This window comes from Sphaeramia orbicularis, chromosome 8 (genome assembly GCF_902148855.1).
Source record: "Sphaeramia orbicularis chromosome 8, fSphaOr1.1, whole genome shotgun sequence".
Taxonomy (NCBI): Eukaryota; Metazoa; Chordata; class Actinopteri; order Kurtiformes; family Apogonidae; genus Sphaeramia; species Sphaeramia orbicularis.
The window spans coordinates 14,066,798-14,083,044 of NC_043964.1; the positions used below are offsets into that span (position 1 = coordinate 14,066,798).

Genomic DNA, 16,247 nt, shown 5'->3' on the forward strand with positions numbered 1-16,247 from the left:
TGATTTTGGTTATTATCAGGAAAACCATGGAAAATGGATAGATCTCAGCTCTGAAATTAAACTCTTATGAGCTATTTTTGTTGTTATCATTATATGTGTCCAAACAAATGTACCTTTAGTTGTACCAGGCATTAAAATGAACAAGAAACTGAAGAAAACAAGGGGTGGTCTAATATTTTTTTCTTTAACTGAATATATAACTGAGTCCAATTGAAGAGTCACAAAAATATTTCAAGCCCCATTTGCACGGGACTAGTAAAACCTGTGGACCTCGGGTGATTTTGGTTGTTATCATGAAAAACCATGGAAAATGGATAGATATCAGCTCTTAAAGTAAACCCTTATGACCTATTTTTGTTGTTATCATTATATTTGTCCAAACAAATGTACTTATAGTTGTACCAGGCATTAAAATGAACAAGAAATTGAAGAAAACAAGGGGTGGTCTAATAATTTTTTCCACAACTGTTTCGGGAGCAGATTGTAACTGCAGCAGAAATGACCCCAAAGTGGAATCAGTTAACAATAGTTCCAAGAAAAAGAGGATTATACCCTCCATTAGGGTAGGCTTTATTTTATCAGATTCCCCAATTCTCAGCTCCGTATAAAACAGACATGTAAAATCACAATCTGAGTCAGACAACATTGGTTTAAGAGGTAGTGAATGAAAATCAGTTCCTTTAATTGTGGATAGTGTGGATTCCTGTGGGAGTCCCGTAGCCTAGACTGCAGTTTTGGGAGTTCCTGGTCAGGTTAGTGTGCAGCTGGAGTCTCCCTCATCAGGTTTTCTTGACGGGCTGGAATGTGATTTTCTCATTACAGCATTTGGACCCAGGGGTGCTGGGGTGGAATGCAGGGTTATAAACCCCATTTGCACACTAGCCCACACGCCGGGTATTTAAATGGTTTAGTGAGACTAATGAAATTACGTCCTAAACCTACATGAGTTTATCTGTCACTGTCTAGGGTTTAGTGCTGATTAGGTATTTGAGTTGTTAAAGTGCACGATGAATTATCTGTTCTGTAAGAACAATACACAGCTTTAATTGTGTTTTCATCCGCTGACATAAGACCCAAAGAAATCCTGCGCTGAAGATCACTTGAAAACACTGAACTTACAACTTTGTAATATGAAATAAGTTGTTTTAATAAGTATGTGTTTTTTATTCTGTAAAGTAGAGGTGTAGCTATAAGTGTTTTCTTAATTCTCTTCATAAAGTGGAGAAAAATGGCAAAAAAAAAAAAAAAACAAGTTATAATTTTCCACAGCCTTCAGCAACATATTCAGATGACTTTTTGACAATGACAAAATATTTACATTATCATCAGATATGACAATGAAAAACATTGCATTTTTTTTAATGTATAGCTTTATATCCTGAAAAATGAGAAGTACCAACAGTTTGTTTGTTTGTTTGTTTGTTTCGAATATAATATTAAAACCAAACAACAGAAAGATTTATATAAAAAGAAGGGAAAACATTCAAAAAGGAGCACGATGAAGTTTAATTTAGAATCTTCTGCCCCTTTACCCCATCCTTCTACCTACACTGGAAAAAATTAAAATCTTACCAAGTGTATTTTTCTCATTTCTAGTCCAAATATCTCATCAGACTTAAAATAAGACATAATCACTCAAAGAATAACTTTTCAGTGAGATGAAATAACTTATTTTTAGACAATAGAGCTTGAAAATCTTATTTCAAGAAGTCTTACCAAGATCATTTTTACTTGTTCCATTGGCAGATTTTTTACTTAATTCAAGATTTTTTTTTTTTTTTTTTTTTTTGCTTAATTCAAGCAAAAAAAGTGAAAATTATCTTGGTAAGACTTCTTGAAATAATATTTTCAAGATCTATTGTCTTAAAATAAGTTCTTATATCTCACTGAAAAGTTACTCTTTAGGTGATTATGTCTTATTTTAAGTGTGATGAGATATTTTGACTAGAAATGAAAAAAATACTCTTGTTAAGATTTGGATTTTTTCTAGTGTACCCTAAATTCCTATATCAGATCTCATAAGTAACTTAAAAATCCTACATATATCAGAATGAATTCTGACTAAGCACAAAACACAAAAATGCTATACATATCAAGGATAGTAGAGTTGATTTAATCCGTAACATACGTTTTACACTATATAGAGTTTCATGTCAGTCTTGTCATCACATACCCATGTTGAGATGTGAAACATTTCATCATAAACCCAAATTATATGTCAGTATCCATGTCTCCACTTTCCTAAACAGCCTAGAAATATATCTTATTCACACCATCACTGCATCATTTTCTGCTGGCAGGAAAAAAAAGTTCTTGAGGGGAAAATTTGACTAAAGTAAAAATAAACATACGGTCTAAAACTGCAGAATAACAGCAGCTCGATTAAGTGAAGATAGTGAGGGTTAATACTCCCTAATAAACTGGACTGATTTGGTAATTATTGTAATGCTTTCAGTGCACATATGGTCTAATCTGGCTTTTGAGGTTTAGTTCGAGGGCCATAAAGTCATTATCTTCCCATGTAATCCCACTTGAGCTCCTTTAATACAATAATCATTCAGAAAACCGAGTTCTGCCCCTGCAAAGTTCACAAACATGTTGTTCCTGGCTGGTTTTCTTTTTCATTTTGTGTCCGCGGTTGATCAGCAGATCTTAGTGAATCAGGAAGTAATTGATAAACTCCCTGAGAGGGAACCACTTAACTTCATCCCTGCTGCAGTCAGATTGCTTCCTCTGCTGTGGTGAGTCGTTCGCTCAGGACCACAACACATGCCGGTCTGACCTTTTAACCCCGGCCCTGCTCTGACCGGTCCTCCGACAGCCGTCTGGACTTTGTCTCTGTCCTTTGCAGCAGACCCCACAGTTTCTTCACAGCAGTGCAACAGTCTGCCTCTCTGTTCTGCATCATTCTTGATCCCCACCTCCACAACTGCACAGGAATTCTCTCCCAAATGCTTTTTTTTAGTTGGTCTTTTTCTTTTTTCTCCTTTCCGGTGCCGCTCCTTGCCGCTCAACCCCACCCTTGCTCAGTTTCCTGTTGGAGGCTAGCACAATGACCAATAGCAGACTGTCGGGTGTTTACTCTGCTCCTGTTCCAGGGGTAATGTGAGCTTGCTGGCCCCTCCCTTTTGGCTGTACTATAGCCAGCACCAGACTGCTTCAGCCCAGCACCGTCTGCTTCGCCATACCACCACTCCTTAATGTAAAAAACAGGGCTTTTTGCTAAAGGGCAGCGAGGACTTCTACTGGGTTATGATTTCACTGTCCTGAATTTTACAGCCCAAATTAGTCAGAAACCACATGTCCACCAGCAGCAAAAGCACACACTGTGTTGCCATGTTGATATGAGATCATCTGGCGTCGTTACACGTGGTGAAGGCCCTCATCTGTCAAGCGTACAGTGACGTAAAGTACAGCGCGTTATATAGCTGACAAACGGCTTTTGTTGCTTCTACATTTAGCATTCTTACGCAGTGCGGGAGAAAGGTTTGTTGTAATTTTTCAGATTTATTATTCATTCAAGACCAGTTGGTTGAATGAAGCCATCTGTTCTGCAGAGAAAGGAGGGGGGAAAAAAGAAGTCACAGTAGATAACCTCAACCCTAAAGAATGGAGGCCAACAACAGCGTCTCCTTATGTGCTGTAACATCTATATTAAGTGCTTTGCGACACACTTCAAAGAACTTTATATGGATGCTACAGTAAAAGGAAGCAAAAGTAACAGCTTTATTTAGTTTGACAAAATGCTGCTTCTCATAGGGATTCTCCATTGTTGTCTATTTTTAGGCGTGGAATGCACAAATGATGGTAATCTTCTAGGTGGAGCCATTTAAAATTACGAGGAGACATCCTTTGTAACTTTATTTTTTCAGCGTGAGGAGTGTGTGAACTTTCTGATGCCCTTTTTATGTTAACAGGAGTAGTAGACTACATTCTGGTGTCAGCGTAGAAGGATTTGCAGTGATTCATTCGTCTAGAGGCCAAATATGAGCAGTCCTGGTCTTCACATTTGAGAAGTTTCCATTTAAATCTCTCAGCAGTGTTTCTTTTTTCTTTCTTCTCCTCCTCCTCTTGCAACTTTGACTCTCTTTCCTCACATTCCCCACTCTCTTTCTCCCACCATCCCCAACTCCTCCAACTGTACTCCTCTCCCCTATTTCTTTTTCTTCTTCGTTTACACTCTCCTTCTTGTTACTCCTTCTCCTGGACTGGGAGGAAGTGACTGGGTTGTTTCGGGACCCTTAGGGAATAGAACGATGGAGCTCCCTTTCCTGTAACCCTTTCATCATCAGGCCTAAATCTACTTCCACTGGCAGTATTATTTTTGTTTTTCCGAGTCAATTAGTGTGGTATGATGAAAGTAAAGTGCATACACTGGCAAATCTAGAAGCCTGTGCTTAATTGACTTTAGAAAAAGTTGTCAAAATGTTGCTACCGGTGTTGAGAATGACGAATTGGTAATTAATCATCGCAGTGTCAGGTTTATCAGACAAATTGAAAACAGCGAGATTACTCGTTTTTGTATCAGTGGTGCCCTTACCCAAATAAATCAACTTAAAAGCTACAGCTGTATTTGCTAATGTGTGGGAGTTTGAAGGCATGGGCTGTGTTGGTGTGTTGGGGGGGAGCTGTGTGTTTTCATCTGTGCAGTGTAGGAGTCGACAGGAGTTTAAGTTGTCTCTTGTAACATTTGGAATTTGTCTTCCTTGCCATTTGTGCCAACACACGGTCACAAGTACAAACTCTGCTCCATCACTTCATTTAATCCCAACCTTTATGAGCTGTATTTGACATTGATATATAAGCACCTATTAACTTTGATTTTGTTTAGTATCGTCTGTAAAAGTCATTTTCAAGTCTAGACATTATCACATACCACTACTGTACCACTACCGTCTGTTACTTGTATTTCCAGTTTCTGTCAGTGTGTGGGTCCTTAACAGCACTTCATCAACTGTTTGTTTGTTCTGAGGCAAATTTTCTTGCCACACACTCATACACACTGTTCCTGTCTTTCTGTCTCACTCCGAGATGCCCCTCCTTGCTTTATATTAGAACCAGCTGTGGAACTAGGGGCTGAATGAATGGCTCTTTGTGATTTGGCTGACGTTCCAGTCTTAAAGGTCCATTTCTACCCTTGCCCCTCCACCCTCTGCGGTATTGGCATGACAGTGGTAAAAAACAATGGGCCGGACAACAACAAGTCTTATTATGATATTAGTTAAAGGTCACTTAGTGCTGTTTTGTAGCCGGTGAGGCCCTACAACAAAATGTCGACCACTTTCTCACACTGTAGCCTGACTGTGAGCAGCTCTAGCCCAAAGAATGAGAATCAGCAGACACAGTCATGCAGCTTATCTGGTGGACATGCACACAGCCGTTAAAGTGCGAGCTCCGAGTCTGTGTCCATGAAGGGGAATGCATTCATTATACGGCTTATGAAATCAGTCTAGTCTTGTGTCTTAATAGGTGATCTGTGCTGATAATGATGGCTCCCACTAAAACCGGAGGGTGTGGGGTGTGTGCCATTGCATTTAGGAGTGTGAGTCAAAGAGGCAAGAAAACAGAAAACATTGCCCGATCACATGGCAGGGAGGCTCCCAGGCTTGAATTGATTAGAGAGCCTTGAATTGAGAAGAGGAATGGGGTGGAGGGAATTGGCTTCTAGAAAGGTGGATGAGAAGGGGAGCAGCTTTGCCTGGATAAGACTTCATCCAGGAGCTCAGAGTATAGCTGGCATCTTATTGGGGTTTATTGTTCACATCTGACATGTCAGTCGCAACCACTGGAATGTTTGGAGACGTTTTTTTCTGGCTTTGCAACCTGTGTTTATCGTCTTGTGGGGACCGGTCTTTTGTAACCTTTCATAAGTCTGTATTTATCTCTGTGTCAACAAAGCTACACCCCTTTAATGAGTGAAGTTATAATCTCTACATGTTATCACTTCTTATTTAAAACGTGCACTGTACAAGGTTATTATTGTAAACGAAAACTAACGAAATGACAAAAACTAGCGTTGAAGAAACATTTTCGTTAACTGAAATAAACAAAAACTATAATTAAAAGAAAAAATGATGACTAACTGAAACTAAAATGTATAAAAATTATGGATGAAATTCCCTTCGTTTTCATCTTTGTCAATATCGGATTGATATGAAATTGATTTATTTCACTGGAGCAATTTTAGCTGGCAGCACCGTACGACACTTAACAGTCCGTCACTTCTGGTCACTTTTGGTTTAGAGTCAGCTTCTCATCCCCACTTTACAAGGAAACATGAAGACTAAAGTTGGGAGAAAGCAGCAGAGTCCTGTATGGGATTTATGTGAATATGACGGCGAGGAAGATAAAAGATATGAAAAAACTAACACTAAACTGAAAACTAATAAAAACTAGCAAATGTGGTCTAAAAACTAATCAAAACTAACTGAATTAGAGAGAAAAAAAAGTCATAACTACATAAAACTAAACTATAATGAAAAATCCAAAACTATTATAACCTTGGTACTATGTTCTCGTTTCTTCCAGGTGCTGATTGGAATCGCAACAAAAGGAAGGGACAGTAAGGAGACTGGGGAGGAGAGGTCCTTTCCTTGCAGCAAAGAAGCTGGTATGAAGTGGAAAAACCTTATTTTCCTAATTCACAAACCATCCCTAAGCTTGTGCAGAATAACAATCAGGAGAGGGATTGAATTAGGCAGCGGAAAACTCCATAAAGATCTTCTCTGGGTGGTGGTGGTGGGAAAAGTGGTATTTCTGACTTAGCAATACAGAGGTCTAATCCTTTGTAATGGTAATAATAATAAGGTGACTCAATGAATGGAAGCAATGAGTTTGATAAACTTGGGAGAACTGACCTCGAAATGAAGCCTGGCATTTTAAAGAGCTCTACAGGGTGGTCTTCCATTCTCTTGATATACCAGAGACACAGAAATCCATACCAAAGCTGTAAAACAAATCCACTTTTAATCCTCCAGATACTCACATGCTGGAGTTTGGTTATAAAACCTGAAGCTCCCTTGTGTGTACAAACAAACTATTTACTTAACAGTCAGGGAAGGAAGTTTGAGTATAAAACTGTTATTCTCGTGACATCTTGCGAGACATACCAGAAACGTGTAATTTGTGCTGGATGACCTGCATTTTACCCCCCTGAGGGTTGTGTTAATCTTAATGGTAGGCAGGCTGTTAACTTCCGCTAGTAATGGTATGTATGGGTGAGGGGGCGGGGCATGGGGGCATTTGTCCTAGATGAGACTGGTCAGAGAAAGTGAAGAATGGTGGTGTGGTTGTGGGGAAAAGAGCACACTGGTCTCTGTTCAGATGTCATCTCAAAGGAACTCTGTTTTCTGAGTGAGGGAAGAAGGTCAACCACTCCACCCCAGCCACACACACACACTCAATACTGCATATACACACTTTGGTAACACATCTGAAACACCCAGTGAGAAGCACTGTTGGAGAAGCAGATGTGGAGGCCTTTTGACGTGGGCGCTCTGAGGGGGTGATGTGGGATGAATGGCACCCAGAGAAGCCATGAGGGGGGGGACCATGGATTAGAAGCTAGAATAGCAAGTTGTTTTTTTTTTTTATTAGAGCTGCGCAATATATCATTTGAGCATTGTCATTGCAATGTACGTGTGCGCAATAGTCACATCGCAGATTCTGCAATGTAGGAGGCAAATGAACTCAACATGTTCTCATCTAATTTCATCCTAGTCCAGCGATCCACCAATCACAATCGTTCTTAATCAGTTTGCTGAAGCAGACCACGCCCCTGCACATAGAGTGAGTCGCTGGTAACAACATTGAAAAACTAGAAAAGCACTCGGAGAGCGCAGACATACACCAAGGCAGATCAGCCCCCCCCACCATTCACCACCAAAATGTAATAATTTTGTTCCTTGTGCCAGTATCAACATTTCCTGAAAATTTCATCAAAATCCACCCCCCCCATCACCACCAAAATTTAATCATTTGTTCCTTGTGCCAGTATCAACATTTCTTGAAAATTCCATCAAAGTCCCCACCCGATCACCACCAAAATTTAATCCTTTGTTCCTTGTGCCAGTATCAACATTTCCTGAAAATTTCATCAAAATCCACCCACCCGATCACCACCAAAATGTAATCCTTCGTTTCTTGTGCCAGTATCAACATTTCTTGAAAATTTCATCAAAGCCCCCCCCCCCCATCACACACCAAAATTTAATCATTTGTTCCTTATGCCAGTATCAACATTTCATGAAAATTTCATCAAAATCCACCCCCCCATCACCACCAAAATTTAATCATTTGTTCCTTGTGCCAGTATCACCATTTCTTGAAAATTCCATCAAAGTCCCCACCCGATCACCACCAAAATTTAATCCTTTGTTCCTTGTGCCAGTATCAACATTTCTTGAAAATTTCATCAAAGCCCCCCCCCACCCCCCCACCCCATCACACACCAAAATTTAATCATTTGTTCCTTGTGCCAGTATCAACAGTTCTTGAAAATTCCATCAAAGTCCCCACCCGATCACCACCAAAATTTAATCCTTTGTTCCTTGTGCCAGTATCAACATTTCTTGAAAATTTCATCAAAGCCCCCCCCCCCCCATCACACACCAAAGTTTAATCATTTGTTCCTTGTGCCAGTATCAACAGTTCTTGAAAATTCCATCAAAGTCCCCACCCGATCACCACCAAAATTTAATCCATTGTTCCTTGTGCCAGTATCAACATTTCTTGAAAATTTCATCAAAGCCCCCCCCCCCCACGATCACACACCAAAATTTAATCATTTGTTCCTTATGCCAGTATCAACATTTCCTTAAAATTTCATCCATATCCATCCATAACTTTTTGAGTTATCTTGCTAACAGACAGACAAACAAAAAATCCCTCCCCCACCCATCACCACCAAAATGTAATCATTTGTTCCTTGTGCCAGTATCAACATTTCCTGAAAATTTCATGGAAATTCGCCCATAACATTTTGAGTTATCTTGCTAACAGACAAACAAACAGAGAGAGAGAAAAAACATGAAAACATAACTTCCACCGTTTCACTTGGCGGAGGTAATGAGCAACGAAGAGAAAATCACCTAAAACAAAGACTTAGTGCCAAAAAGAAAAGCAACGTCAGTTATCTGGAATTATTTCAGCAATAAGACAGATGATATTGAAACATGTGTTCTGTGTCGACGGTGCCTTCCACCTGTCGACACAATGAGAGGAAACACAACTAATTTGTTTGACTATTTACATCAGCACCACACAGCTATTATATCCTCCTGAGTATTTTTTCATATCGCAGGGTAAAAAAAAATCACAATGTCAGTTTTTTCCAATATCATGCAGCCCTAGTTTTTATGCATAGATGTGATTTTACACTATGAATTCCAAACGGGAGTCGAGTGGACAGTGTCTGCTGGGATGGGATGTTCGGTTGCTAAACTGGAGACTATAATTATATCTCATCAACTGTCCCCTGTCAGCGCTGTCCTCCGCCCTCCTGTACACTCTCACACTCTGTTTCTCACACACATATACACAAACATCTCCCACTCCCAGCCACTCCCCTCCTTTCTCACACTTGTAGTCATACCCAGACATCCCTATACAACACCCAGCACATCAGCAGTCTAACTTTTTCCATCCATACCAGTGAACAGACACAAGTGCTCAGTGGAATTATTCAAGATAAGTTGCCGCATGTGATCAAGTATTCCACAGAGCTCCTTAAATTTAGTTGTTTTTTTTTTTCGACAAATCTCCTCAGCTTAGTAAAACCAACCTGACATCTGGGACTAAATAAATTCTGCAAGTGTGAGCTAGAGCCGAGTTAGCAGCGTATTAACTTAAAGAAAGTGTAATCTTTCCATTCCATTTGATTTAATTTAGTCACTTTATATCACAGGTGTCAAACATGCAGCTCGGGGGACAAATCCGGCCCGCCAAAGGGTCCAATTTGGCCCCTGGGATGAATTTGTGAAATGCAGAAATTACACTGACGATATTAACAATCAAGGATGTTCGAATCATTTTAGGTCAATTCAATCTCAAGTGGGTCAGACCAGTAAAATACTATCATAATAAACTATAGATTAGGAAAACTACAAATTTTTCTTTGTTTTAGTGTAGAAAAAAAAAAAAGCAAAACTAGCCTTTTGCAAAAAATGTGAATAACCTGAAATGTCTTCAGAGAAGTATGTGGAATTGTACCAATATTCTACCTCTTACTAAATGTTGTGTGTTTTTGTAGATCCACTGTGATCTGTAAGTTGGGATGTACATGTGTAAATGATAAACTGAGGTGTAATATTGTTAAAATTGCACTTATTTTTCTTCAGAATTTTCAGGTTGTTCATATTTGTTCATGTTATGTTCAAGTACAGTTCATAGATGTAAACATTTACATTACGGAATTTTACTTTTTTCACTCAAAAACATAGAAAAAAACTTTGAAGTTGACATTATTTATAAGTTCTTATCCTATTATTTATATTATTTTACTGGTCCGGTCCACTTTAGATCATATTAGGCTGAATGTGGCCCCTGAACTAAAATGAGTTTGACACCCCTGCTTTATATTTATTTTAAACAAGTTACAAAAAAGAAGAAGAAACACATACACATACTAGACTCAAAACAAAGCAGCTTTCACTGAGAACATTCAGTGTATAGATGTTAACGTGACTGTATGCCCATACTTTATTTCCATGCCTGACACTGTGCGGCACTCTGGCTGTGACATGGTGATGAAGGGGCACAGATAAGGGGAATCACACCGAGACATTAAACTGACTACGGGACTTCAAAAAATTCCAAGTCAATTTAGTCAGTGTTTCCAAGTGCCCTACTTTTCACAAACGAGCAAGCACTGACGAGGGTCACAAGATAGCGACAGAGAGAAAAAGAGAGGGAGAGAGTGAGGCAGAGAGAGAGAAAAAGATCAACTTTAAAGACTCAGTTCTCGCTGCAGGAATAGAAGTGAACTAAGCGTGCCCTGAAAAACAACTGAACGTGGAGTTTTGTGGTAAAAAACGTCTGATCTTAGCTACTTAAAGTCTATAACAAAGTTGGACTGGTTAATGCTGTGGATGGCTTAAACATTACATCTCCCTTTCCCACAAAGTGATGACCTAGAAAGTTAATCTTTCCCAAGCAGGCGCAAACTTACAGGCATTGTGCTGCCCGGGTCATTCCTTCACTGTATCCCCCTGTATGTTCAAAATGCATTACATCTGCTATGAAAAATGGATTGAAGTTCTCAGCTTGCTGTTTGTGTGAGAAGTAATGAGCGACTGAAGTGAGGAATCAGAGAGAGAGTGTGAAGACCTCCTGATCATCAGCTGACACTGAATGGGGTAAAAAGCAGCAGCAAAACACAGGAATGGACAAATAGAGAAGAAGCAGTGGAGGAAGATGTAGAGAAAGCCAGGGAGAGTGTAAACCCTAAATTGAGAAGTGAACTTAGCGTGTGCGCAGATGATTCCTAATAAGGTTGTAACTGGCAGTCTCAAACCTCTGCACTGGAATCAGCTGCCAGGAAACTTTCCCCTGTAACTCGTCTTCTCTGAATGCTCAGAACAGAAACAAATACACAAATGGCTGTGACCCTCTGTGCTCAGAAAAATGAGCAGATAAAATTAGATATGGAAAAAAAAAGGGAAAGACAATGCGGTGTATTGTTAAAAAAAAAGAGCAATAAATATGAGTTTTGTTGAAATGAAAAGTGAACAGACTCATGTAGTACACTGTAAAAAATGACTGTAGAATTAACATCAAAAAGCTGTAAAATTGCAACATAAAAAAACTGTAAGTGACAATGCAATGCAAAGTTGTTTATTTGAAAAGATTTTTGTGTTAACGATTGAATCAAATATAGCTGTAGTTTTTACAGGAAGAGTATGTGAACAAAACCAGATTTGTATGTAGAAATGATGTATTTCTATTGTTTTTAGAAAATCAAACTGTAAATTGAAAAACAATATGGTGCCGTTTAAATTGCAAGACCATAATGTTGAAATAACGGCCTACTTGCTTTTTTTTTTTAATCAAAAAGTTTTTAAAAAGTAAACATTTAACAACTAGAAGCACTCGGAGAGCGCAGACCTCCGCCAAGGCTGATCAGTGGCCCCCCCTGTGGGCCCCCCCCCACGCCAAGGAGGTTATGTTTTTGCCAGGGTTTGTTTGTTTGTTTGTTTGTTTGTCTCTGTTTGTCTGTCCGTTAGTGTGCAACATAACTCAAAAAGTTACGGACAGATTTTGATGAAATTTTCAGGGTTTGTTGGAAATGGGCCCCCCCGTGGGGCCCCCCCACCCCCGATCACCACCAAAATTTAATCATTTCTTCCTTATCCCATTTCCAACAAACCCTGAAAATTTCATCAAAATCTGTCCATAACTTTTTGAGTTATGTTGCACACTAACGGACAGACAAACAAACAAACAAACAAACCCTGGCAAAAACATAACCTCCTTGGCGGAGGTAATTAAACATTTTAAACTTCTAAACTAATGGGTTGGTAGAGCGGCTCATCTGATAACCAAAGGGTTGGTGGTTCGAATCCTGGCTCCGACTATCCATGTGTCAAAGTGTCCATGGAAGACACTGAACCCTAAATTGATCTGGTGGCTTTGGAAAGTGCTTTGGACACAATGAAGGTGTATAAAATGGGCTAAATAAATGCAGTCCATTTACCAGTTAAATCTACATGTTACCCTGTAAATATGTTTACAGTTGGATGTGTTTTTTATAGTATTGTTCTGGAAACCACAGCTACCAGTTTTTTTCCGTAAAAACAACAGGATTTTTTTACAGTGTACGATATCTGTGTAATCAGTAATGTGTATATATTTCTTCACAGGTGAGTTTGTGGGTGACTCTTGAACATCAGCCCCAGGCTCATGATGGCGCAGGTGCTGCATATGGACCCCAGCTTTCCAGGTGCATTTTCTGTTTATTTTACTAATAAAAGTCACCATAATAGTTATTTTAAGCTAATTCCTGAGCTATTCTGACATAACTTGTGATAAACACTTGTGATATGCTTACACATCCGAGGTCCTGTTACCATGAACTGCACTGGTCCACTTTGTACCTAATTTGGTGATTGTTTCAGAATACATAAATACACCGGAGCCCTTTTTTCTAAAGTCTGAGCCCAAGATTAGACACAGATTTCCGTTTGTTTAAACTTGATTTCCTTCCCCTCAGGGAAACTCAACCCACCCGCTCCCCCTTCACTGCACGGCAAAGAGCAGGAGGCGCCCTACTCAGTGGAGACCCCCTATGGCTACCGTCTGGACCTAGACTTCCTCAAATATGTTAACGACATAGAGAAGGGAAACACCATCAAGAAGGTGCCTATCCAACGCCGGCCGCGCTATGGCTCCCTGCCCCGTGGTTATGGCTACACCGGCTCCTGGTGGACCTCCACAGAGTCTCTGTGCTCTAATACCAGCATGGACAGCCGGCACTCATCCTTCTCCTACTGTGCACCAGGCTATCATACATCACAGAGGCCCAGCTTTAGCACCGCCCGGGTGGAGAAAACCCTGTTGGATGCACGTAGGAAGCTGGAAGAGGAGAAAGACGGGCGGAGATTCTCCAACCTGGGAAGCATGACCAGCAGCGTGGTGGGTTCGAACACCTCTCTTAGTAGTGCACACAGCTACAATCGGGCCCACGGAGGAGGTGGCTCCTTCACCCCCATGAGTTCTGGTCTTTCCACCCCGGTTACACCAACCCCAGCTCATCTGCAGCATGTTAGGGAGCAGATGGCAGCAGCCCTCCGGAAGATAAAGGAGCTTGAGGAGCAGGTGAAGACCATCCCTGTACTCCAGGTCAAAATCTCTGTGCTACAGGAGGAAAAACGTCAACTCAGTGTCCAGCTCAAGAGTCAGAAGTTTTTGGGCCACACTCTGGGTTTCAGTCGAGGGCGCCCCAGAGGAGAGCTCTACATCGACATCCCTGAAGAAGATGTAAGCACTGGAGCTAAGAACAGCAACAAAACAGCAGGGCCACTGTCTCCTACCACTCCTGAAGGCTCTAAGCAAGACTCAGGGTGTGAGATTGAGGACACAGTAATTGTAGGTGGGGCACGACCAGACGCAAAGCGGGAAGTGCGTACCATTGGAGTCGGACCAGAGGATGTTAGGAGTTGTCGACAGATTGGAGTTGGGGTTCAGGAGAAGGATCTAGGACTCCAACCAGAGACTCAAGCTTTGAAGCATCAAGTGGGTCAACTTGAGGGCCAGCTACAGAGGACGATGCAGGAGTTGCAGGCTGCACAGCAACAGGTAGCACAGGCTCAGAAGGGCCCTCAGGCAGAGCATCCAGTCATGGCCACTAGTATGGGCTGGCAAAAGGCTCAAGACTGCAGCCTGCAGACGCTGGTTAGCTTCACCCAGGAGCCACAGCAGAGAGAGCAGAGAACAGTGGGGATCCAGGTGTACACATTGGAGCAGCCTACGGTGGTGGAGGTGGGCGCACTGCTGCGAGCAGAGACATGCAGCTCTCCCTCCATTCAACCAGCAACCAGAGCACTGGAGGTCCAACAAAGAGTACAAACTGAAGGTCTGTGCACAGCTGGTAGTGTAAGATTAAGAATTTACAATGATTCACCTTTTATTCAAGAGACCAGTGTAGGTCAGTATGGAACCACCAGCAAATGTAGTCTGAGAAAACACATATTTGATATAGTAAATCAAGAAAATATCTACTTATGTTCCACTAGATCAGGAGTGTCAAACTCATTTTAGTTCAGGGGCCACATTCAGCTAAATTTGATCTGAAGTGGGCCGAACCAGTAAAATAATAACATAATAATATAAAAATAATGTCAACTCCAAAATTTTCTCTGTTTTAGAATAAAAAAAGTAAAATTAAACAATGAAAATGTTTACATCTACAAACTATCCTGTCAAACAATGTGAATAACATGAACAAACTGAAACAATAAGGGTAATTTTAACAATATTATGCTTCAGTTTATCATTTACACATGTACATTATAACTTACAGATCACAGTGGATCTACAAATACACAAAACATTTAATAACAGGTGGAATATTTGTAATATTGTACTTACTTTTCTCAAAACATTTCAGGTTGTTCATATTTCTTCAGGTTATTCACATTTTTTGTGAAATTATACTTTGTTTTAGTGTAAAAACATGAAAATATTTACATTTACCAAAAGAAAAAAATTTGGAGTTGTGAGTATTTATAGATTATTATGAAAGTATTTACTGGTTTGACCCACTTGAGATTGAATTGGTCTGAATGTGGAACCTGAACTAAAAGGATTGTTAATATCTTCAGTGTAATTTTTGCATTTCACACATTCATCCAGAGGGCCGAACTGGACCCTTTGGTGGGCCAGATTTGGCCCCTGGGCCGCATGTTTGACATCCCTGCACTAGATGTCCATTCTGTGTTTGCACTGTATATGTGCAGCCATTATTCTGTAAATGGGAAAAACTAAAGTACTACAGTAGAATTTACACAACATTATAATTGTTATTATAAACTAGAATATACAGCCTTCATGCTTATGTACAGGAAAGGGGGAAATGGAGATTTTAGAGCTTGCCAACTTCATCTATAAATTCAGAATTTAATCTAAGGGTATTGTATTTGATTGCTTTAGTTTCTATGAATATACTAATAATTCAATGTATAAGACAACACTGCTTTCATTTACTGTCGTTTCATGGTATAAGACTGGCTTCAATTGTTGACGCCTTCTTGGTGTCTTCCAGATTGTCCGGTTGAGTTGCCGATCGCAGTCAGCTCAAAGCAGGTACGAGATGTCCTAAAAAGTGAGTTGTCCACTTCAGTACCGGTGGCTGTTCCTATCATTGCCGTTGGCACTCTTGCAAATCAGCCTGGTTCATTACATCTAAAAGGAGGAGAGACACACCTACAGACAACTGTAGAGGCCGTCCAGTCACAAGACGGGGTTTCAAAGTCAGGTAAATACACCGAACCTCTAAAAATGTCGAATAACCATTATTCTCTTACAATTGCATTGCATGTTACTGTTGTTTTGATGATCACTTGTATGTTTTCAAGGCTCATCTCCACCATCCTCCCTACGGTCAATTATGAAGCGGAAAGCAGAGGGCAAACAAGGATCTCCGACCACCAAGAAAAACCTACAGTTCATCGGAGTCAATGGAGGGTAGGTGTTGGCCATGGCAGCCCATTAGTGAGTTGTATAAACTGTACTTACCCAACTTACATTTGTCA

At 40.4% G+C, this 16,247-nt stretch overlaps 1 protein-coding gene across 2 annotated transcripts in view; it reads left to right on the plus strand.

Annotated features, from left to right (window-relative positions):
• Positions 1-16,247, plus strand: part of kank2 (KN motif and ankyrin repeat domains 2) — a 32,069-nt gene that overhangs the window by 2,200 nt on the left and 13,622 nt on the right. For both annotated transcript variants that reach the window (XM_030140673.1, XM_030140674.1), the window contains exons 2-6: positions 6,529-6,610; positions 12,858-12,937; positions 13,208-14,569; positions 15,758-15,970; positions 16,071-16,179. In XM_030140673.1, the coding sequence (XP_029996533.1) occupies positions 12,898-12,937; positions 13,208-14,569; positions 15,758-15,970; positions 16,071-16,179 (1,724 nt within the window). In that variant the 5' untranslated portion in view covers positions 6,529-6,610; positions 12,858-12,897. The remainder of the gene's footprint in view (positions 1-6,528; positions 6,611-12,857; positions 12,938-13,207; positions 14,570-15,757; positions 15,971-16,070; positions 16,180-16,247) is intronic.